The sequence below is a fragment of the Bos mutus genome, chromosome 6, assembly GCF_027580195.1.
Source record: "Bos mutus isolate GX-2022 chromosome 6, NWIPB_WYAK_1.1, whole genome shotgun sequence".
Taxonomy (NCBI): domain Eukaryota; kingdom Metazoa; phylum Chordata; class Mammalia; order Artiodactyla; family Bovidae; genus Bos; species Bos mutus.
The window spans coordinates 99,123,755-99,148,919 of NC_091622.1; the positions used below are offsets into that span (position 1 = coordinate 99,123,755).

The 25,165-nt window shown below is 40.8% G+C and overlaps 1 protein-coding gene across 1 annotated transcript in view; it reads left to right on the forward strand.

Annotated features, from left to right (window-relative positions):
* The window catches only part of CDS1 (CDP-diacylglycerol synthase 1), a 78,386-nt gene that overhangs the window by 10,229 nt on the left and 42,992 nt on the right, over positions 1 to 25,165 (forward strand). The window contains exons 2-3 of the mRNA XM_005892757.3: positions 6,216 to 6,343; positions 20,800 to 20,896. Coding sequence (XP_005892819.3) covers positions 6,216 to 6,343; positions 20,800 to 20,896 — 225 coding nt within the window. The remainder of the gene's footprint in view (positions 1 to 6,215; positions 6,344 to 20,799; positions 20,897 to 25,165) is intronic.

The window sequence follows — 25,165 nt, forward strand, 5'->3', positions numbered from 1 at the left end:
TATGGATCAAAGTTTTACCTTCCTTCCTTCCTTTTATATAATTATCTAATTATTCCAGCATTGTACATTGAATTACCTTTCAACTTTGTTGAAGTCAATTGGCCATATAAGTGTGGATTAATTTCTAGACCCTTTCTTCTATTCCATTGATCAGTTTTTGTGCCAATATCACAGTTACAGTTTCAAAAGTTTATAATAACTTTTGAAAACAGTATAAGTCTTTCAGTTTTGTTTTTATCTGCAGGTGGTTCTGGCTCTTCTTAAGGTCCTTTTGCATTTTCATATAAATTTTAGAGTCTGTTTATTTCCACACAAAATAAAAGCCAATTGAGATGACTGGGATTACACTGGATCTGCAGATCAGTTTGTGGAAAAATTGTCATTTAAATTTTCTTTCTGCCTCCTGGCTACATTGCTTCGAGCTGAGTAAACTTGGAGCACTCTACTCAATCTTTGTGAGCCTAAATTTTTTCACTTACAAGAAGGATGTGATTATTTACTTACCTATAAGGTAATGTGAAGTATAAATAAATCGACATTTGTAAGTACTTTTGAAGTTCGTTTCACTGTAGGAAGGAGATTTTCAGGGTAATAAAGAAACTTTATTTCAACTTCCATTCATCATTTACCAGAAATACTTTCATTTTCTTTTTATATTTGCAAAAGAATAGCCCATAGCCCTTCATAGTCAGAAGCCCTCATTTCACGAATGCTAAAAGGTGGTCCCAAGGAGGGTGAAATGGCCAAAATTATTCACCTAGCAAGAATGGTTGAGAACTATTTTAATCTTAAATGTTAGCATAAGTTTACAGACTCAGTTTATTCAACACATATTTACATAGTAAGTGCCAGCCGCTGTGCAGGGTCCTCTGCCAACCTCTAGGGAGTCAAAAGTGAAGCCAGTAATATTTCCTCTTCTCACAAAGCTTATGAACTACTGCAGAGGTTTGGGGCACATCACTTTTATTACCAAGTGGACTCTGAGGCAGTTTGTTGGAAAGTGCAATACTTTTATTTTTTAAGGAAACCAGAGGCTGAGTTTCTTTAGGGTCAAGTGTTTTGCCTTTTGTCCTTGCTAGTTAAGAGGAGGGGTGGAATTAGGACAGTCAGCCCTCGTATCTGTGGGTTGTGAGGCCGTGGATTCAACCAACTGTGGATCAAGATAATTGAAAAAGAAAAAAAAAAAAAAAATCCCAGAAAGTCCCAACAAGGAAAACTTGAATTTGCGGCATACTCACAACTGTGTTTGGGCTTCCCTGCTGTCTCAGTTGGTAAAGAATTTGCCTGCAATGTAGGAGACCCAGGTTCAATCCCTGAGAGGGGAAGATCCCCTGGAGAAGGAAATGGCAACCCACTCCGGTGTTCTTGCCGGGGAAGTCCCCTGGACAGAGGAGCCTGGCGGGCTACAGTCCACGGGGTCACAAAGAGTCGGACACGACTGAGCAGCCAAACCACAACTGTTGGCAAGATGCTTCCCGATGGCTCAGTGGATGAAGAATCCGCCTGCCAATACAGGAGATATGGGTTCGATCCCTAGGTTGGGAAGATCCCCTGGAGAAGGAAATGGCGACCTACTCCAGTGTTCTTGCCTGGAAAATCCCATGGACAGAGGAGCCTGGCAGGCTACAGTCCAATGGGTCGCAAAGAGTCGGATACAACTGAGTAACTAAGCACACACACAATTGTTTACATTGTACTTAAAACTGTTTACATTGTATTAGGTTTTATAATCTAGAGATGATGTAAAGTGTATGAAAGGATGTATATAGATTGTATACAAATACTGTACCTTCTCTGATTTTTGTATCTTAGAAGGTCCTGAAACTAATCCCCACCCTCCAGCCCCCATCCCCACCAGGTACTGAGTGACGAGTGTACTTGAAACTCCCAATTCCTAGTGTGGTACTCTTTCTGCAACCTGGTGATATGCCTTATGGAGCCATTAGTCACCATCTCCATGACCACTCACACCACGCTTCCAACACTCTGGGTTATTGACAGAGAAAAAAAGAGTAGCAGAGCAAAGAAATAAGTCTTGCCTTGACTTCCCAGGCAAGAACACTGGAGTGAGTTGCCATTCCCTTCTCCAGGGGATCTTCCCCTCTCAGGGATCAAACCTGGGTCTCCTACATTGCAGGCAAATTCTTTACCAACTGAGATACCAGGGAAGCCCAAACACAGTTGTGAGTATGCCACAAATTCAAGTTTTCCTTGTTGGGACTTTCTGGGATTTTTTTTTCCAAATATCTTGATCCACATTGTTCCACATTGTGTCAGATATTGAAAACCTGCTGGCACATCAGGCTAACAGCAGGTTCCTGAAGTTTGCAGAAGATGTCCTGCCTGGTGGTTTACTAGTCAACAGCTATTTGTTTAATCTGCTCTGAGGCCAACTGACTCTCAGGGTTACAGTGGGAACACGGCATTTGCTTTGTCATTTTTGGTATAATGTCACATTTAATTTTGTAATTATTTGATAAAAGATTTATAGTTAGTCAAAAGCTTATTATTCCTTTATGATTATTGATAATGCTACCCAAGGCATTTTATTTGGTACCCATTTTATTTGGTAAGCCACTTAATGAGGAATTCGATTTGATAGTATGAATAATAATAATAGCTTACTATTTCACTGACTGACCCAAGTCCTTGGCATTAAATATTTCCAGTTTTGGGTTTTTTTTTTTTTAATGTTTCCAGTTTTTATGGGTAAAGAAACAGTTGGAAAGGGTGATGAAATTTGCCACAGCTTTGGTGCTAATGAGGGCTGAGTTTGGTTGGAGATTTCCTAAACATTTAGAATCTCCCTATATACTTTCATTCTTAGGATCAACTTCTGGCCCAACATTCTGCTCAGTGTTCCTCCTGCTTGTATTAACCCGCTGTGAATATCCTCTTCCTTCTCACCCATTTCAGCCGCTTTCCCCCCTGTTTCCCCCTTTGTAAACCACTCTCCCAAAGCATTTATGTGTGTAGCACTCTTTAATGAAGATTGCTACCAGTGGTCATGTATGGATGTGAGAGTTGGACTATAAAGAAAGCTGAGCGCCAAAGAATTGATGCTTTTGAACTGTGGTGTTGAGAGTCCCTTGGACTGCAAGGAGATCCAACCAGTCCATCCTAAAGGAGATCAGTCCTGGGTGTTCATTGGAAGGAGTGATGTTGAAGCTGAAACTCCAATACTTTGGCCACCTCATACGAAGAGTTGACTCATTGGAAAAGATTCTGATGCTGGGAGGGGTTGGGGGCAAGAGGAGAAGGGGACGACAGAGGATGAGATGGTTGAATGGCATCACTGACTCAATGGACATGGGTTTGGGTAAACTCCGGGAGTTGGTGATGGACAGGGAGGCCTGGTGTGCTGTGGTTCATGGGGTCGCAAAGAGTCAGACGTGACTGAGTGACTGAACTGAACTGAACTGATTTCACTAGGCATAATACCCTCCAGGTCATCCATGTTGCTGCAGATGGCAAAATTTATTCTTCTTTATGTCTGAGTAGCATTCCAGTGTGTGTGTGTGTGTATGCACCACATCTTTTTTATAATTTTATTTATTTATTTTAGGCTGTGTGGGTCTTTGTTGCTGCATGGGCTTTTCTCTAGTTGTGGTGTACAGACTCCTCACTATGGTGACTTTTCTTGTTGCAGAGCATGGGCTCTAGGCACACAAACTTCAGTAGTTGCAGTTCCTGGGTTCTAGAGCCCAGGTTCAATGGCTGTGGTGCACAGGCTTAGCTGGTCCACGGCATGTGGGATCCTCCCATATCAGGGATCAAACCCATGTCTTCTGCATGGGCAGGTGGACTTTTCACCACTGAGCCAACAGGAAAGCCCCGATACCACATCTTCTTTGTCCATTCATCTGTTGATGGAGTTCTATTTTTAGTTCTTTCAGGAACCTCCATACTGGTTCACAGTGCTTATACAAATTTGCATTCCCACCAACAGTGTACAGTGTTCCCTTTTCTCCATATCATTGCCAACATCTGTTATTTGTGGTCTTTTTGGTGATAGTCATTCTGACAGATGTGACATGATATATTATTGTGGTTTTGATTTTCATTTCTACGATAATTAGTAATCTTGAGCACCTTTTCATGTGCCTATTGGCCATTTTTATGTCTTCTTTGGAAAAATGTGTATATAGGTCTTCTACCCATTTTTGGATTGAGTTGTTGGGTTTTTTTTGATATCGAGTTGTATGAGCTGTTTATATATTTTGGATATTAATTCCTTATTAGTCATAACATTTGCAAATATTTTCTCTCATTCAGTAGGTTGTCTTTTTGTTTTGTTGATGGTTTTCATTGCTGTGCAAAAGCTTTTAAGTCTCCTTAGATTTCATTTGTTTATTTTTGCTTTTATTTCCTTGTTTTAGGAAACTGAGGTAGGCTTGCTTCACTATAACCTTTCCTCTTAAAACTGCTTTTTCTATAGTATGGATCTTGACTGTACCACCCCACTGCCCCTCCTTTCCATCTCCTTGTGGGTTTTTTTCCTTGTATCTTTAGTTGTAGAAGATCTTTTCTGGTAGATTCTATCACGCTTTCTTATCAGTAGCTGTTCTGATAATAGTTGTAAACTTGGTATGCCCATGAGAGGAGGTGGGCTCCAGGATTTTGTACTCCACCATCGTGGCCAGGATTCTCTCTTGAGGATCTAATAAAATGATGGAAGCTTGAGTGTTTAGAATAATTATATGTATATTGTCGTTCAGTTGCTAAGTTGCATCCCACTCTTTGCAACCACATGGACTGCAGCATGCCAGGCTTCCCTGTCCTTCATCATCTCCTGGAGTTTGTGCCAACTCATGTTCATTGAGTTGGTGATGCCATCCGACCATCTCATCCTCTGTCATCCCCTTCTCCTCCCACCTTCAATCTTTCCCAGCATCAGGGTCTTTTCAGTATTGAAGCTTCAGCTTTAGCATCAGTCCTTCCAATGAATATTCAGGGTTGATTTCCTCTAAAGGAATCCCAAGATTGACTGATTTGATCTCTTTTTATATGAATATATCTTTATTTATATATATGTGTGTGTGTGTGTGTATCTGTATATCTACATATTTATATCTGTCTATCTATTGATACCTAGCAGGGCCCTCTAGGACTCCTGGGCACAGAGCCTTTGTGCGTGCCCCATTCATCTGATTACAGGAAATAGCCTTCATTCAGCCTCCCTGATCTTCACTGAGTTCCAACAGCCAGATTCAAGCAGTTGTTAATTAGGAAAGGGAGGGGATGCAAGACAAGGGAGAAACAGTCAAAAGAAACAATAGTGTGGCCTTGGGGCAAGGCCCTGATTCCCAGTAAGGGATACCCATGGCAGTATCTTTGAGCTGTTGTGCAGATACTGAAACCCCCACCAGGTGGGAGAAGTTAATGATTAATGAGGGTCGGTGCCCGCAAGCACACAGACCCCAGACCGATTGGAACCTGAAGGCTGATGAGGCTGACCCTGCTTACCACCAGCCAGTCGCAAGAGTGTCCACAAGTTGATCACACCCCATAACTATAAAACTTCTCACTACTCTCTCCAAGTTGGGACACACGATTTTGAGGGCATTAGCCTGCTGTGGCTGCCTTTGCCCGGCAAAGCAATAAAGCTATTCTTTTTTAACTTCACCCAGAAGTCTCAGAGATTTAATTCAGTGTTGGGGTACAGAGGTCAGATTCAGCTTCACTATCTATGTATCTATGTAAAATGCCGTGCCAGTGTGAGATATTACTCCTGTTGGAGATGCTTTGATTGTAATCAAATAAAAAAGAGACTATGTACCATTGTACATGGGCAGAAGAGCCTGGTAGGCTACAGTCCACGGGCTTGCAGAGAGTCGGACACGACTGAGCGACTTCACTCACTCACTCATGTACCATTGATCAGAATCTACATTAACACAAACACTCTATTTTCTGTTAAGCAGAGAAACAATGAATATTTGATTCTGTGGTACATTTCTGATTTAGATAATACAGAAATTTCTTTTTGTGTTTTTTGTTGAAATTAATCCTTTATGTTGATAGACTTTAGCAGGAACTTTACTAACTAGGATGTCCAACAGTGCTTGCATATTCAAAATAAGTTAATAGTTTGTTTTTTTTTTAAGTTATGGAAATGAGAGTTGGTACTCTGAGCAATAAATAGATGTATTGGCAAGCATGCACTTTTTTCCCTTTTATTTTGCAAAGTGATTTTCTTTTTTCTTTAATTTTAGGAAACAGATATTGATGACAGATATGGAGACTTGGATTCCAGAACAGATTCTGATATTCCAGAAATTCCACCATCCCTAGATAGAACCCCCGAGATCCTCAAGAAAGCTCTGTCTGGTTTGTCTTCAAGGTACGATTGGTTGAAGGTCAATCTGAGGGGTGAACAAGATAAGCTGTGAGGTTATCCTGGACCATTTCTTACACTGGTCTAAGAAATTTCACTTTTTGTGAGTTTTAGAGTTATGAGAGAAGACTTTTACATTTTTCACCATACATGAGCACAGTGTTGGAGGCTTGATATACATCCTTTCATTAATCTTTAAAGTCTTAAGTTTCAGAAAACCAAGTCTGAGAGGTTAGCTGGTGAATGTTATAAAGCTAATAAGTTGTGGACCTGGCATTTCTGCCCCTGTCTGCCGGGTTTCTGAAGCCAGTGACCCGTTTATCACATCAAGTTGCCTTTTCTGATTCTGGGACATCAAATAAAGAAAATTCTGTATCCTCTGTCCTGTGTTTTCAAATGCCAGAAATAGGTAATTTTTTTCCTTCTAATGGAATTTAAAATTATTGTCCAGACTTCACAACACTTTACCATTTTGTATTTCTGTTATACCTTTAAATGTCTAATAACCTAATTTTATATTGCCCTCCATTGTAATATGAATTATAAAATTTATAAGGGCAAAATAAGTGTAATCTGTTATGCAGATGAACATATAAAATCTTAAATATTGGTACAGAACACTCTTTCTTCAATTTCTTAATACTGTGACACAGAATAAGAGGTCTGTTTTCCACCATGCCCCAAGAGAGACACAAATTATATTTTAACTGCTGGAAAAATGTTATGAAGCAATTCTTGCCATAACTGTGTGTGATGCACTCTGATTTCTCTTATTTTTGATAACTGTTCTAGGTTCTTGGACCAAAAAATGCTGAATTACTAAATTGATTTTTACTACCCATGGGTCATAACTTGAAGTTTGAAAAACACTGATTAAATGGCAACCCACTCCAGTGTTCTTGCCTGGAGAATCCCAGGGACGGAGGAGCCTGGTGGGCTGCTGTCTCTGGGGTCGCACAGAGTCGGACACGACTGAAGTGACTTAGCAGCAGCAGCAGTCATATCTAGTAAATAAAATATGAGCTTTTCTGATTTTTAATTTCCTAGAGGATAGCCATATTAGAATAAACCGGTTCAAGACAAAGTTTTCATGTTTTTTAGCCAACATAAAAAAATGTTGCTCTCCCTTATTAAAAGTATGATTATTATTTTAATATTTCTTGTTCCCAGTTGTTTTCATGACCTAGTTCACAGACGTACCTTTGCTTTAAAATCTCACCTGGTCTATTTTGGATCTGGACTTTTTTCTGTGTTGATGTTATATAAGAATAATGCTGGATTCCTGTGTGTCATGCATAACAAGATTTTCCTTACTATTTTTTTTTCCTGGCATAAAGCAACAATAGCAGGTAATAGTAGCTGGTATTTATTGACCATGTATATTTGCTAGGTACTTCTCAAGCACTTTACTTGTGTTGACTAATTTATTATCACATCAACCCTATAACACAGGTATGGTTATATTATACCTGTTGTATAAATGGAGAAACTGGAGCACAGATATGTGTCATATCCAGGGTCATGTAGCAAATGACCTGGCTAAGTGATAGAGCCACATTCTGAAGCAGAGCACTGCACTCTATTTATGAAAGATTTCACTTAAAAAAAAATAAACAGCAGATAATAAATAACTACTTTGAATCTTCTCAAGAAACTTCTCTGTAAAAATTAAATGAATGTTTTAAAATCTATGTTTTACACATTTTAGCCTCTCTTTATTTAATATCCCAAATAGTCTGCCTTGCAAAGATTTAGAAGTTGTAGATGCAAAGGAGTAAACTACTAATTGCATAAGAAATAAACCTGGATTGCAGAAAAAAACCCTGTAACCCTCCAACTGAGACATTACTGATGAAAATACTGTTTATCTTTGAAACTTTTTTTTGCAGTGTGTGCCTGTGTGTGCCTGTGTGTGTAATGGAAAAGCAGCATTGTACTCCTTTCTGCCTTGCTATTTTCATTTTCATTCCCTGGTATTAGGAACAACATCCTTAAATATACGTAAATACTTGGATGGCTGCATGATATATTCCTTGTACAGCTATGGTTCAATTTACTTAACTAAACAGATGTTGCTAGACAGCCAATTTCTAAATTTTCACAATTAAAACCAACTCTGTTTTAAATGTATATTTTGTAGCTAACTTTTATTTAGCATCCATAATTATTTTCTTCAGATAAATTTTTAAAATTTTATTTATTTATTTTTAATTGAAGGATAATTGCCTTATAGAAATTTTGTTGTTTTCCGACAAATACCAACACGAATCAGCCATAGGCATACACATGTTGCCTCCCTCCTGAACCTCTCCCCCATCCGACCCCTCTAGGTTGTTACAGAGCCCCTGTTTGAATTCCCTGAGCCATACAGCAAATTCCCATTGGCTATCTATTTTATATATGGTAATGTAAGTTTCCATGTTACTCTCTCCATACGTACCCTCTCCTTCTCCCCCCCCACCCCATGTCCATTAGTCTGTTCTCTATGTCTATTTCTCCATTGCTGTCCTGCAAATAAATTCATAGGTACCATCTTTCTAGATTCCATATATCTCTGTTAGTGTACAATATTTATCTTTCTCTTTCTGACTGACTTCACTCTGTATAATAGGCTCTCGGTTCATCTGCCTCATTAGAACTGACTCAGAGGTGTTCCTTTTTATGGCTGAGTAATATTTCATTGTCTATATGCACCACAGATTCATCCGTTTATCTGTCGAAGGACATCTAGGTTGCTTCCATGTTCTGGCTATTGTAAATACTGCTGCAATGAATATTGGGGTACATGTGTCTTTTTCAGTTTTGGTTTCTTCAGGATATGTAACTAGCAGTGGGATTGCTGGGTCATATGGTGATTTTTAAAATTTTTTTATTTTTTTTTAATATTATTATTATTATTTTTACTTTACAATATTGTATTGGTTTTGCCATACATCAACATGCGTCCGCCACGGGTGTACACGTATTCCTCATCCTGAACCCCCTCCCACCTCCCTCCCCATACGATCCCTCTGGGTCATCCCAGTGCACCAGCCCCAAGCTTCCTGTTTCCTGCATCGAAACTGGACTGGCGATTCATTTCCATACCATCTTCCATAGTGACTGTATCAATTTATATTCCCACCAACAGAAGGTTCCCTTTTCTCCATACCCTTTCCGGCATTTATTATTTGTAAACTTTTTTATGATGGCCATTCTGACTGGTGTGAGTTGGTTGGTATCTCACTGTAGTTTTGATTTGCATTTCGCTAGATCTAGATGTTGAGCTTCTTTTCATGTTAGGCATCTGTATGTCCTCTTTAGAGAAATGTCTGTTTAGGTCTTTTTCCCACTTTTTGATTGGGTTGTTTGTTTTTTGGTATTGAGTTATATGAGCTGCTTGTATAGTTTGGGGATTAATCCTTTGTCAGTTGTTTCATTTGCTATCATTTTCTCCCATTCTGAGGGTTGTCTTTTCACCGTATTTATAGTTTCCTTTGCTGTGCAGAAGCTTTTAAGTGTAATTAGGCCTCACTTGTTTACTTTTGTTTTTATTTCCATTACTCTAGGAGGTGGGTCACAGAGGATCTTGCTTTGATTTATGCCATCGAGTGTTCTGCCTGTGTTTTCCTCTGAGAGTTTTATAGTTTCTGGTCTTCCATTTAGGTCTTTAATCCATTTTGTTTATCTTTGTGTGTGGCATTAGAAGGTGTTCCAGTTTCATTCTTTTGCATATAACTGTCCAGTTTTCCCAGCACCATTTATTGAAGAGGCTGTCTTTGCCCCATTGTATATTCTTGCTTCCTTTGTAAAAATCAGGTACCCATAGGTGCACGGGTTTATCTCCGGGCTCTCTATCTTGTTCCATTGGTCTATATTTCTGTTGTTGTGCCAGTACCATACTGTCTTGATGACTGTGGCTTTGTAGTATAGTCTGAAGTCAGGAAGGTTAATTCCTCCAGATCCATTCTTGTTTCTCAAGACTGTTTTGGCTATTTGGGGTCTTTTGTGTTTCCATATGAATTGTGAAATTTTTTTTCTATTTCTGTGAAAAATGCAATTGGTAATTTGATAGGGATCACACTGAATCTGTAGTTTGCATTTGGTAGAATAGTCACTTTCACAATATTGCTTCCTCCTAACCAGGAACATGGAATGTTTCTCCATCTGTTTATGTCATCTTTGATTTCTTTCATCAGTGTCTTATAATTTTATACATACAGTTCTTTTTTGTCTCCTTAGGTAGGTTTGTTCCTAGATATTTTATTCTTTTTGTTGCAGAAGTGAATGGGATTGAGTCCTTAATTTTTCTTTCTGATTTTTCATTGTTATTATATAGGAATGCAAGTGCTTTCTGTGTATTGATTCTGTATCCTGTTCAGTTCAGTTCAGTCACTCAGTCGTGTCTGACTCTTTGCGACCCCATGAGCTGCAGCACACCAGGCCTCCCTGTCCAACACCAACTCCCAGAGCCCACCCAAACTCATGTCCATTGAGTCAATGATGCCATCTAACCATCTCATCCTCTGTCATCCCCTTCTCCTCCTGCCCTCAATCTTTCCCAGCATCAGACTCTTTTCAAATGAGTCAGCTCTTTGCATCAGGTGGCCAAAGTATTGGAGTTTCAGCTTCAACATCAGACCTTCCAATGAACACCCAGGACTGATCTCCTTTAGGATGGACTGGTTGGATCTCCTTGCAGTCCAAGGGACTCTCAAGAGCCTTCTCCAACACCACAGTTCAAAAGCATCAATTCTTCGGCGCTCAGCCTTCTTCACAGTCCAACTCTAACATCCATACATGACCACTGGAAAAACCATAGCTTTGACTAGACAGACCTTTGTCAGCAAAGTATGTCTCTGCTTTTTAACATGCTGTCTAGGTTGGGTGTTTTTTTTTGCTTGGCTCCATCCCTTCATTCTTTCTTAAGTTGTATCTCCACTAATCTCCAGTTTCATATTGGGCACCAACCAACCTGGGGAGTTCATCTTTCAGTGTCCTATCTTTTTGCCTTTTCATACTGTTCATGTAATTCTCAAGGCAAGAATACTGAAGTGGTTTGCCATTCCCTTCTCCAGCATTCTGTCAGACCTCTCCACCATGACCCCTCCGTCTTGGGTGGCCCCACACAACATGGCCTAGTTTCCTGAGACTTTGCTAAATTCACTGATTAGCTCTAGTAATTTTCTGATAGTATCTTTAGGATTTTCTATGTTTATTATCATGTCATCTGCAAACGGTGAGAATTTTACTTTTTTTCTGATCTGAGTTCCTTTATTCCTTTTTCTTCTCTGATTGCTGTACCTAGGACTTCCAAGGAGAAGCAATGGCAACCCACTCCAGTACTCTTGCCTGGAAAATCCCATGGATGGGGGAGACTGGTGGGCTACAGTTCATGGGGTCACGAGGAGTTAGACATGACTGAGCAACTTCACTTTCACTTTTCTCTTTCATGCATTGGAGAAGGAAATGGCAACCCACTCCAGTATTCTTGCCTGGAGAATCCCAGGGATGGGGGAGGCTAGTTGCTGTCTATGGGGTCACACAGAGTCGGACATGACTGACGTGGCAGCAGCAGCAGGACTTCAAAACTATGTTGAATAATAGTGCTGAGAGTGGGAACCCTTTTCTTATTCCTGATCTTAGAGGGAATGCAGGGAATGCTTTCAGTTTTTCACCATTGAAAATAATGTTTGGTATGGGCTTATCATATATGACCTTTACTATGTTGAAGTAGGTTCCTACTATGCCCATTTTTTGAAGAGTTTTTTTTAAAATCATAAATGGTTGCTGAATTTTGTCAAAGGCTTTTTCTGCATTTATTGAGATTATCATATGGTCTTTATCTTTCAGTTTGTTAATATGATGCATCACATTGATTGATTTGCATATATTAAAGAGCTCTTGAATCCCTGGAATAACCCAACTTGATCATGGTGTATAAGCTTTTAATGTGTTGAATTCTGTTTGCTAGAATTTTGTTGAGGATTTTTGCATCTATATTCATCAGTGATCAGTCAGTTTAGTTCATTCACTCAGTTGTGTCCAACTCTTTGTGACCCCTCGGACTGCAGCACGCCAGGCTTCCCTGTCCATCAGAGCTTGCTCAAACTCATGTCTATCAAGTCAGTGATGCCAGTCATCAGTGATACTGGCCTGTAATTTTCTTTTTTGTGTGTGTTATCATTGTCTGGTTTGGGTATCAGGGTGATGGGAACTTGTAGAATGTATTTGGAAGTGTTCCTTTCTCTGAAATTTTTGGAAAGAGTTTTGGAAGGATAATCATTAGCTCTTCTCTAAATGTTTGGCAGAATTCTCCTGTGAAGCCCCTGGGCTTTTGTTTTTTGGGAGATTTTTTAATCACAGTTTCGATTTCAGTGCTTATAACTGGGTTGTTCATAATTTCTGTTTCTTCCTGGTTTAGTCTTGGAAAATTGAAATTTTCTAAGAATCTGTCCACTGCTTTCAGGTTTCCGTGTAATTGCCATTTAGTTGCTCATGGTAGTCTCTTATAGTCCTTTGTATTTCTGCATTGTCTGTTGTAACCTCTGCTTTTTCACTCCTAATTTTGTAGGTTTGATTCTTTTTTTTTTTTTTTTGATGAGTCTGGCTAAGAATTTGTCTATTTTGTTTACCTTCTCAAAGAACTAGCTTTTAGTTTTATTAATCTTTACCATTGTTTCTTTCATTTATTTCTGCTCTGATCTTTATGATAATTTCTTTCCTTCTGCTAACTTTGGGATTTTGTTGTTGTTGTTCTTTTTCCAGTTGTTTTAGGTGTAAAGTTAGGTTATCTATTTGATGTTTTTCTTGTTTCTTGAGGTAGGATTGTGTTACTTTAGACTTCCCTCTTACAGCTGCTTTTGCTGCAAACTATGGGTTTTGAGTTTGTGTGTTTTCATTGTCATTTGTTTCTAGGAATTTTTTTATTTCCCTTTTGATTTCTTCAGTAACCTGTTCATTATTTAGAAACGTATTGTTTAATTTCCATGTGTTTGTATTTTTACAGTTTTTTTCCCTTATAATTGATATCTAGTCTCATAGCATTGTGGTAAGAAAAGAGGCTTGGTATTATTTCAATTTTCTTACATTTATTGAGGTTTGATTTGTGACCCAAGATATGGTCTGTCCTGGAGAATGTTCCATATGCACTTGAGAAGAAAGTGTATTCTGCATTTGGATGGAATGCCCTGAAGATATCAGTGAGATTCACCTGATCTAATGTGTCATTTTAAAGCTTGTACTTTCTTATTAACTTTCTGTTTTGATGATCTGTGCATTGGTGTAAGTGGGGTGTTAAAATCTCCTAGTACTATTGTGTTACTGTTGGTTGTCTTCCTCTTGGATCGATCCCTTGATCATTATGTAGTGTCCTTCCATGTCTCTTATAGTAGTCTTTATTTTAAGGTTGATTCCGTCTGATAAGAGGATTGCTACTCCAGCTTTCTTTTGATTTCCATTTGCGTGGAATATCTTTTTCCAGCATCTCACTTTCAGTCTATATGTGTCTTTAGGTCTGAAGTAGGTTTCTTGTAGACAGCATGTATATGGGTTTTTGTATCCATTCAGCCAGTCTGTGTCTTTTGGTTGTAACATTTAATTCATTTACATTTAAAGTAATTATTGATATATATGTTCCTATTGCCATTTTCTTGATTGGGGTTTATTTTTTTTTAGATCTTTTTCTTCTCTTGTATTTCCTGACTAAGTCCCTTTAACATCTGTTGTAAAGCTTATTTGTTGGTACTAAATTCTCTTAACTTTTGCTTTTCTGAAAAGCTTTTGATTTCTCCATCAATTTTGAATGAGATCCTTGCTGGGTAGTTCTGGCTATTTGGTACTCTCTAGGGTTAGGAATCTCTGGTAGTCTAGGGTCTTGGAGTTAGCACTCTGGCTCCATAGGCTCAGGGCCTGATCTCTGGCTGGAAATGGAGATACCATAGGTGGTTTGTTATTGCGTTAGATGGGATTAAAACAAATACACAAAAATGAGAAACAGAAGGCACACCCCAGACAAATGGCAATTATAAAATCAGGCAAATAATAACTAAAATAATGGAATTTACACACATACATATACACCCATAAGCAAAACCAAAACAGTCCAAAAAAAAAAAAAAAAGTACAATAGATTGACCTGGTGAACAAAGGAAATCAAAAGTGATATCCACCAGTTAAGAACATAAGTAACTAAAGCACAAACTGGAAAATAAAACTAAAGAAAGATGCTAACTGGGGAATTTTTAAAGCAATGAAAACAAAGCTAACAAATATGGTGAGAAACAGAAAAGAAAGAGAAGAAAGAACTAATAGAAATGCAAAGTTTAAGATAGATAAAGATAGATAAGGTAGATAAAGATTTATATGTATTAAAGACTAACTGAAACAGGAAAAGAATAGTAGGAAAAAAAAGGAATAAATGTAGAAAAAAATAATAATAAATTTTAAAAATTAAAATTAAAAGAAAGAAAAAAAAATAAGGAAAACTCCACAGAACCATAAAAGGCCAACACAGAGGCTGAAGTATATAACAAAAATAAAAAAATGTGCTTTAAAAAATTCTCAAAAGCTTAAAAAGATTGAATACTACTACTTAAATTGACAACTGCAACAACAGAGGGAAAAAAAGGAAAAGAAAAAAAATCCAGAAGCAACTACAGGACAAGTCAAAATATAAAAAGAATAAATGTTCAAGTGTTTTTCTTGAGTCTCTGCCATCAGTGTCCGTTCCCTCGATGGGAGTCCCAGTTCACCTCACCTCCCTAGGATGCCCTCCAATACTGCTGGTCTCTGGACCTGCTTCCGGAGCAGCTCATACTCTAATCCGGTTCTACACCTGTGTGTTCTTGCCTCTGATGTCCACAGTTGTCAGAACTAGTGCGTGGTCTTTTGTCAGAATTCTCATTGTCCTTTCATGTATTCCATAGCCACAGAGTCAGCTTAGTTGATCATGTGGATTTAATCTGCAGCTTGTACAGCTGGTGGGAAGGTTTTGGGTCCTCTTCTTTAGTCACCCTGCCCCTGGGTTTCAGTTGTGGTTTTATATCCACCTCTGCATGTGGCTTGTTCACACGGGTTTGCTCCTAAGGCTGCCCTGGAGGACTTGGGTCTGCCCCAGTGAGGGCCAGGTAGGGGGTGGCGCAACTGCTTGGGTCATGGGGGCCCTGACAACACCAGGTACTCAGGGGAGCCGGAGGCTAGGGCAGCAGGAAATATCGTGCTCTAGAAGGATATGACAACCCACTCCAGTATTCCAGCCTGGAAAACCCCCGGACAGAGAAGTCTGGCAGGCCACAGTCCACAGGGTCACAAGGAGTTGGCCATGACCAAAGTGACCCCGTGTGCCCAGACGCAGGACTTTTTCTAGTCTCTGGCAGCTCTGTCCCAGTGGGGTCATGCATGGAGGTGGCATGGTTGCTTGGATCACGGGGACCCTGGCAGTACCAGCTATGCAGGAGCGCCAGAGGCTATCATCACAGGAGATATGGTGCTATTAGGGCTTTTTCTAGCCTGTGGCAGCTATGCCCCAGTGAGGAGTGAGTGTGAAGGTGGTGCAGCTGTTTTGGTCGTGGGAACCCTGGTGGTGCTAAGTGTGCAGGGACACGGATTGCCTCAGCCTCAGGAGCTATGGCCCTCAGTCTAGTTGCTCAGTGGTGTCCAACTCTTTGCAACCCCATGGACTGCAGCGTGCCAGGCCTCCCTGTCCAATGCCAACTCCCGGAGTTCACTCAAACTCATGTCCATTGAGTTGGTGATGCCATCGAACCATCTCATCCTCTGTCCTCCCCTTCTCCTTCAGCCTTCAATCTTTCCAAGTATCAGGGTCCTTTCCAATGAGTCAGTTCTTTGCATCAGGTGGCCAGAGTATTGGAGTTTCAGCTTTAGCATCAGTCCTTCCAATGAATATTCAGGACTGATTTTCTGTAGGATGGACTTGTTGGATCTCCTTGCAGTCCAAGGGACTCTCAGAATCTTTTTCTAGCCTCTGGTGGCTGGCGATCAGAAGGCCTCTTTGGCTAATGCTTCTCCATTGCTCTGCCCATTCAGGCACTTGGAGGGCTCCCCTGCCTGGGGTCCTCTGTTGCTCAGTGTGTTAGGCACATAAAGGGGCCCCGCTGACTGGGGTCCTACTCTGGTGTTCCGTGCATAAGGCACTAAAAGGGCTCCCCTGGTGGGGTCCTTCTCTGTTGTTTGGACGTCGGGTGTTTGATGGGCGAGCCTCTCTGTTGTTCAGCTGCTAGTGCAGGCATGTGGAGAAAGAGGCCATGGTGATGGCACCACCCCTACGCATGACTCAGGAGTATCCACTTGCCTTCATGGCTGCCTGATTTTCCTCCAGAGGCATTTCCCACCACAATCTCCTCCCTCATGTCACCTCGGGCCAACTCCCCACAGTCAACAGCAGACCTCTCCCTGGGATTGCTCCACAATCCCTACGCTTCAGCTCCCAGTTGCTATGCCTTCTGGGAAACACGCGTCCCTGTCTGGGGTACCTATGGCTGTGACAAGGATTGTCTGTGTGATTCTCATTCCATTTGGGCTGTCACAGATCAGCTGCTTCACTCTCAGCCTCAATTGTTTCTCCTCTGGTTGTGGGGATCGGACCCCTGCTTCAGTTCCCCCACTTGCTGAGTGCAGGTCCAATCCTACTAACTCTCCTTTTTTCCCCCTACTTCTTTCATTGTACTGAGTGGTCAGTGACTCCTGTCTGCTCTCAGCTGGTGTTCTTCAAGCACTTCTGTGTCTGAAGGTGTATTCCTGATGTATCCATGGAGAGAGATGTACTCCACGTCCACCTACTCCTCCGCCATCTTGTTCAAAGTCCAGATAAAATCTTTAAAGTGAAATTCCTTGGACAAGATTTATGTTCATTTTTAAGACTCTAATATATAATGCCAAAGAGAGCATTAGCCATTGATACTAGAAGGAGCTTGAAAAGTCTTCAGTCCCTTGGCAGGTGTCCCAGTCTGTTTCTTGACCTTTGCATGGATCTGCGGAAAGGAATATTCATTAGCCAGCGAAGTGGCTGGCTTTCTCCTCGAGTGAAGAGCTTCTTCAGCAATGAATCTAACTTAGTAGTTCTTTCCAGGGGCGATGCCTTGGGTTTTGTACCATCCCCCACAACCTGTGAACATTTGGCAATGTCTGGCTGCTGAGATGGCTCAGTGGTAAAGAATCCACCTACCTATACAGGAGCTGCAGGAGACGAGGGTTTGAACTGTGGGTCAGGAAGATCCCCAGGAGGAGGAAATGGCAACCCACTCCAGTATTTCTTGCCTGGAGAATCTCATGGACAGAGGAGCCTAGAGGGCTACAGTCCATGGGGTTACAAAGAGTCAGACACTACTGAGCATCCATGCACAGAGACATTTTAGGTGTCACAGTGAGAGAGGGCACTGCTAGCACCATCCTACAGTCCATGGAACAGCTCTTCACGGCAGAGAATGATGTGGCCAGACGTTACTAGTTAAGGTTGAGAGACCGTGAAGATACCCAGGCATAGTCTTGCTGGCGCTCTTGTACTCTGTCATACCGTCTTCCTTCTCCCTGGGAACCTGCACACTTCCTGTCCACTTCCTCCTAAGGCTGGTAGATGGGGTTTCTCCAAAACCCTACCCTTTACTAGATGGCCCATCAAGTTCTTGTTTGTTCTCGAAGAGTGCCTCTGTGCTCTGATTCTTGGCTCAGATGAACTCCTTTGTCAGCCTCGGTCTTTGACAACTCATGATGCTTGTACCACAAGGAAAAAAAAAATTTGTTGTTTTATTACTTTTGAGATAAAAACCCCTAAAGAGTTGTAGTTACAGTAAGACATTGTGCATCACATGCCTGATTTGAGCAATAAATGTGTCATCGCTTTAGACAATTGCTTTTAAGGACACTGCTTGCTTTTGTTTAGTTGCTTCAGTCATGTACGACGCTTTGCGACCCCATGGACTGTAGCCCTCTAGGCTCCTCTGTCCATGGGATTTTCCAGGCAAAGAACACTGCTTAATTAAATACTTCTTAGAAATTTCATTTCTAGCTCACAGAGGTCCTGGAGACAGGAGAGCTTGAATGAAGCTCTCCTATATTGGTTCTCAGTTCCTTGATCTAAAACAATCTGTGAGGTGATGACTTGGACTCAAAATTAAGGCTTCCTCTAAGGTGATCATGGTGGCATGGTAAGGGAAGTCAAGAATTTTGAGTTTGGAACTAGACTTTCCTCTGGATTTTAGTAACAGTGGTACATACATTTTGCATATCAGAGCTCTGTTTGGAGTTAAGGGCTTCTCCCTTGAGAGGTAACTTTTGGTTACCTTATCAGTGGATTATTATGTTTAAATCTGTGCTTTATGTGCTTAACTTTGTATTAGGTTTTCTTGGGAGGTTTGAGGACTCATTTAAATTACAATAAGGCAAGTAAGTCTTTGATCTTGTTGGGGAATTTTTCTGGGAGGAGTAGCGTTAGTATAATAAAAGAGAGTAGGTCTCTGTTTAAATCTCTGGTTCTCTGATGTTCAAGGCCAGCCCTTTAGTGTTAGAGGTGCACATGGACCTTGAAGTTCCCACCAAAGACTGATTTCCGACACTTGGATAGTGTCCTTTGTCTGAAAAATGTTCTCAGTGATTCTGAGTTTGAGAATCAGTTATGAAGGAAGGCTTAGTACCTTTCTGAGATTCATACAAACAAGACAGGGTTATTACCCACAGACTGGCTTGTGGTCCTTTATTTACCTCTGACTAGCTCTGCGACCTAGCTCAGTTTCGTAATCCATCCATTCATCCTCAAAGAGTTTGTTCTATAAAGCCAAATGGAACCTTTCAGCTGTAGCTTTTCAGCACAGCCCCAAAGCTTTCAGTCTCATGAAAAATGTATGAGTCTACATGCAGAGTTAAGCAGGAGAGGGAAATAAAGTTGGGTAAGTACAATTTGACAAACTTGTGCAAAACCTTGAAAACCATTTAAAAGAGCTTGGATTTAATGTTGGCATTTTAGGTCTTGTGTGCAGAAAGGATGTGATCAAAGGGATTTTTGAGAGAAGAGTAGATCTGGGTATCCAGACTATATAGGAGAGTGACTGAAGACAGGGAATGTAATTAGTGTTTGACGAATGGAATCAGCTAATATTTCTGTTATAGAGTGGAGAATACTTAGAATAGGGTGTGCCTATGTGTTATCATATGTTGGGTCAAAATGTCTGTGATATAATTTAAATGTTATAATTTCAATTAATAGAAGTCAGAAATTATTGAGTAGAGTGTAAAATGAATGTAGAATGAATAAACTCAGAGGGCAGGAATTTTAGATTCAGAAAGCATATCTTTGTATGTTGTTATTGTTGTTGTTCAGTCGCTCAGTCGTGCCTGACTCTTTGGAGCCCCATGGACTGCAGCATACCAGGCTTCCCTGTCCTTCATTGTCTCCCAGAGTTTACCCAAGTCCATTGAGTCAGTGATGCTATCCAACCATCTCATCCCTTATTGCCTTCTTCTCCTTCTGCCCTCAGTCTTTCCCAGCAATGGGGTCTTTTCCAATGAGTTGGCTCTTCGCATCAAGTATTAAAAGTTCAGCTTTTAGTGTTGGTCCTTCCAATGAATATTCCTTCTATAGGTGTTATTAGAACAATTTGGGGTGTTTCATACAGTGTCTGCTGACGTTTTTCATGACATAGCCACAGAAAGAGTGCAGCTATTTGTAAGGTGCATTAGGGGTGTGTGTGATGCCCCTGTGCTGGGGGAGATGGGCTTCCCAGGCCCTTACTGACAGCAGAGGGTTAAGCAGGTCAGGTCACACTCAACCACCAGGGACCAGCCAGGTTTTTTGCTCAGGGGAGCTCTGCTCTAAGAACCAGCAAAGGCCCAAGAAGAAAAGAATGCTCTACTGCTGAAGGCTCTGTCCATCAGGAAAACAGGCTGAAAGAAGTTGAGCTGAAAGAAGTGACCTTCCGGTTGGCCTTGTCCTCAATGCCTGACCTCCCCGCACCTTCCTCATTTTCCTGAAATTGCTAGTCTCTCCAGTTTCAGTTCTGCGTTGCCCTTTCTTTACTTTTTCTCATTAGAAGGCCATGCTCTCTGTTATACCCCACCGTAACATCATTACCATTTATATCAACCACCCCGAAGGAGGGACCTCCTTTGAGTGGGCTGTCACCTGGCCCCTCCTTCCCATCTGAATGACCTGAGGTGGGATGTGTAGACATCCTTGTTGGCCACCTCACTTCCCAGCCTCAGAGGATCCATCCTCATTCATGTGGAACATGAGCTGGTTTTCACTTTTGGCACACATAATTTTCACATTTCCTTTAGCTCTCAGTGACGGAGCAATTGCTCTTGGTTTGCTTGGTTGGTAATCGTTGTTATTGTACGAGGCAAAGTAGGTGCATGGGGATTCCTAAAGTGTAGTTAAGGGAAATCTGCTAAGTCTGGCAATTTAGTAGTGAAACAACATGCAAACATTTACGAATACACTGATGCTAACTTTACAAACATTTCCTTTGTAGATGGAAAAACTGGTGGATTCGTGGAATTCTTACTCTGACGATGATTTCGTTGTTTTTCCTGATCATCTATATGGGATCCTTTATGCTGATGCTTCTTGTAAGTGTTTTGTGTTTGCACAAGTGTTTCTCACTTGCTTTTACAGCATTAGTATTGAAGTAATTTGAGTATGCCATGAAGAAGGTGATTCAAGACTTGGTAACAGCAAATGTAGTTCCTTGAGGCATATTCTGGTTTATGAAATGACCTTGACTGATCTTTTCCACTTGCAAATTGGCCATTCAGTGTGCTCTCTATGTACAGAGACCAAGTACATACAACAGATAACACAACTTTGTGTCAGAAACTGTGCCAAGCTTTCAGTAGAAAGAAATACACACACGTCTTCAACATATGTGACTATCAGCTAGATCCCTGACTTCAAGAGACTCAGACTGATGGCAGAGACGTATAGGTAGCCATATGAATAAAGAGTATAGTAAATGAGTGAAATAAACTCTGTGATCTTATTGGGAAAGCACAGTAAAAAACAAAAAGAAAACTGTGCCAGGCTATCCCAGGGAATGGTGCATTGGGGCTGAAAACAGAGCACCTATGTCTGCCCTCATGGAGCTTACTGTCTACGTACTAAAGAATTGATCAGATATATCATCACAGGCTGCGGTGAGCATCTGGACAAAAGAATAGGAAGCTAAGAGAGCAGAGGGGGTGCTGGTAGGCTTCCTGGACTTTATCCAGTTCTCAGCAGCAGCACAGTGATTGAAGGCTGAGTAGGAGTCACGGGGTGAAGCAGAGATCTTGGGGGAAGGATCGTCACAGCCAAGGTTTCCTTGTGTATAAAAACCTTGATCACCAAAGAAGCATGAAACATTTGAAGTCCCAAGTGGTAGAAGTAAGAAGGAGAAACACATTTTGTTAAACAAATTCATCACTTCCCGGGTGCTGAACTTGGTTTAGCAGTGAACAGTGAGGGCCTGTTCTAGGGTTATGCATGATGTCCCTTCTTTTTATTATTTGTCTTCATCCATCTCAGTTCCTATCTCCAGAAACAACCCATGGCACTATTCTTGCCTGGAAAATTCCATGGACAAAGGAGCCTGGCGGGCTACAGTCCAAGGGGTTACAAAGAGTCAGACATGACTGAGCGAATAAGCATGCATGCACACATCTCAGTTAATTTAGTCCCTCTTATGACCTTACCTCCCTCTTTGTTTTCTGGCTGCCTGGACACCCTGAGAAATAGGTTTACCTGCCTTCCCCTCCCCTGTTTACTCATATTCACAGCGATAAAGTTGTAGGAGCATTATGATGATTGTCCTTTTATTTTTGTTAAGAAAATAAAAGAAGTTTTGAAGTGAAATCAGACACAGTTGGAAAAAAAAATCCCATGGACTTCTGAAGTGACTTAGAATACCTCTTTAAAGGACCATAAAGCCTTTTCACTTTTCTTTTCATCCTCTTGTTAATTTTGTACTTTTTTTTGCATATCCAGGTTAAAAAAAAATGCAAAATTACTTTCTCTGTTGTGTTAATTTGCTGACATTGCAGCTTTTTCTTACAAAGGAAAGATGGATAATGGAAAGGACCGGCTTAGTGTGAGGCTAGAGGGTGCTGAGTATGAGAGCCAGGTAGGCAGGCGTGAGCATTGTTCAAGTGTGACGCGAGGGGTGGGCCCCAGCTGCCAGTCCTCTGAGTCTGAACCCCCGAGGACTCCCAGTGGTCTCAGGATGACATTTCAGGGACTGAGTGGGTGCTGAGCGCTTCCCAGTGCTGTGTGGTGAGCGGTCAAGCTAGGGGAAGGAGAGGTGGGGTGATGGCATTGAGGCAGATGGCCTCAATAAGGCTTTGGGGATGAAAGGATCTTTGAGTAGACCTTGAGGACCTGTCGGCCTGGAGTGAGCACTGTGAGCAAAGGTCCCAGTGGCTGGGTGTGTCAGGAAAGGGCAGGTGAAACCTTTACCAGGAGCTTGGGGCCTTTGAATGTGAAAATGTAATAGGGATCAAATCCTGGAGGCCCTTGAGATACTATGTGAAGATGTTCAGAATTTATTTTGTAAAGCAGTGGGGAGCCATTTAAAATTGTAGGGATCATTTGGATTGTTAGTCCTCTTTCGAAGGTAGTTTTGATCAAAGATTATAAACCACCAGTATCCTGGAGGCACTGACTCAAGTTGGTTTGGTGGGTTCCCAGTGACAAAATGACATTATTCTCCAAGCTGAACTATTTGGTGTGATAACAAGGGCCAGAATTTGTGGATAGAGACCAATTCTTAACCATTCTTTTATGACAGCATTGAAAAAACCTTTAAAAACATCCTTGCATGTTTGGATTCTGATTTTTTAAAGAGAGAGTCATAAGCACATTTAAAGTACTTGGGCTTTTTTGTTTTTCTACTATGAAAGGAAAATGCCATTGTATTGCAGGTTATTTCTTTGGTGAGTTTAATCAGAGAATATTAAAGATCTAGTTAAAATACGTTTGCACTGTTATTGCTCTTAGATTTACGGCACATGCATGCACACACATGTACACATGCATTTCTACATGCTTTGTACTTATGTATGTTAAGGAAACATGGGTAGATATATGCATACACACACACTGTTGGTACTCAATCAATACTATCCGTATTTTAAAGTCTTATTTACCTTTATAACCCTAACTGCTGCTGCTGCCAAGTCGCTTCAGTTGTGTCCCACTCTGCGCGACCCCACAGACAGCAGCTCACCAGGCTCCCCCGTCCCTGGGATTCTCCAGGCAAGAACACTGGAGTGGGTTGCCATTTCCTTCTCCAATGCATGAAAGTGAAAAGTGAAAGTGAAGTCGCTCATTCATGTCCGACTCCTAGAGACCCCATGGACTGCAGCTACCAGGCTCCTCCATCCATGGGATTTTCCAGGCAAGAGTACTGGAGGGGGGTGCCATTGCCTTCTCCAATAACTCTAACCAGGTCCTTTATATTTTGAGAAGTACACATTGTACCTAGCTTGCATTTGTCTTACAATACCGGCATTCAAAAATGACTAATTGAAGAGAGTTTTATTAAAAACTTACATCTAGGAAATGATAGCTACTATTTTAAGATGGAACTCATACTCGCATTCTTTAAAATAAGAGGTTTTTCTCTTCAACCTTCTATTTATAGTGCTTTAATTGTTGTAGTCACAGCTTGGAATCACACTTTCTAAGTGATGCAGTTACTAAAGCATATCTTGTTTAAGAAGGAAATGGGAACATGTGACAGATATAAGAGGTTCCCCATGCCCCTTCCTGGAAACTCCCATAATAATTATTTTAATGCACAATTATTTAAATAGTGCATTTCCCATTGTGAGAGTTATAAATGTTTATTAAAATTACTTTGGAAGGACTTCCCTGGTGGTCCAGTGGTTAAGAATCTGCTTGGTAATGCAGGAGACGCAGGTTCGATCCCTAGTCAGGGAACTAAGATCTCACATGCCATGGACCTAATTTAAAAATATTAATAATAAGATTTCTTTATAAAATTATTTTGGAAAATAAATAATTAAAAAAACACTCCCAATCCCATCATCAGTGACCAAAACTCAATTAATACTGCCATTTGATATATTTCCTTTCATCTTTTTTTCTTTTAAAAACCATGATTGTAATTGTATGTAATGTGACTAAATGCTGTATCCTTTTTAAACTAAATATTGAATGTTTTGTGTTGCTCCATAGTCCTTGTAACCATTAGCTTTAATACATTAATCTACTCAGTGGAATGCAGTACATCATAAGTTATTTAAAGCAATCAATGCATTATTTTTAGACATTCCAGTTATATTCTGGTTTTTCTTTAATTTGAATAATTTTATCCTGAACATATTAAAATGTAAAGCTTTTTCATATGCAGGGCTATTTTCTTCAAACAGATTCCCAGAGTGAAAATAAGCACTGTAATTTGGATAACCCATAGGAGGTACCATAGTTCAAACTCAGCATATCCCAATCTGAGCTTGTGTTCTGTTGCTAGCCGTTCTGCGTACCCCTGTCTCCCTCTCAAGCCTTCCGTGGTATCACCCTGTGTTCTCTCTTAGCCCCTCTGTTTCCTCAACCACCAAATCCAGTCAGTTCTACCTCCTTGGTGTATCTGATTTCCTGTACTCCTTCGTCTTCTGCCACTCATCCACACCCTCTGGGTGGTGGTATCCTACCTGCCTTGCTGTCTCTTTTCTTGCTGCTTCTCCCATCAGCTCTTTCCACTTGTTAACCCCAGACACCCAGGTCTGATCATGTCCTTTCACGATCAGCACCAGCTCCTTTGCTCAGCCCTTCATGCTGTCTCCTGTGATGCCGTGACCAGACCATCTCTCTCTACTCATCCCAGCGTCATGTTCCAGCAT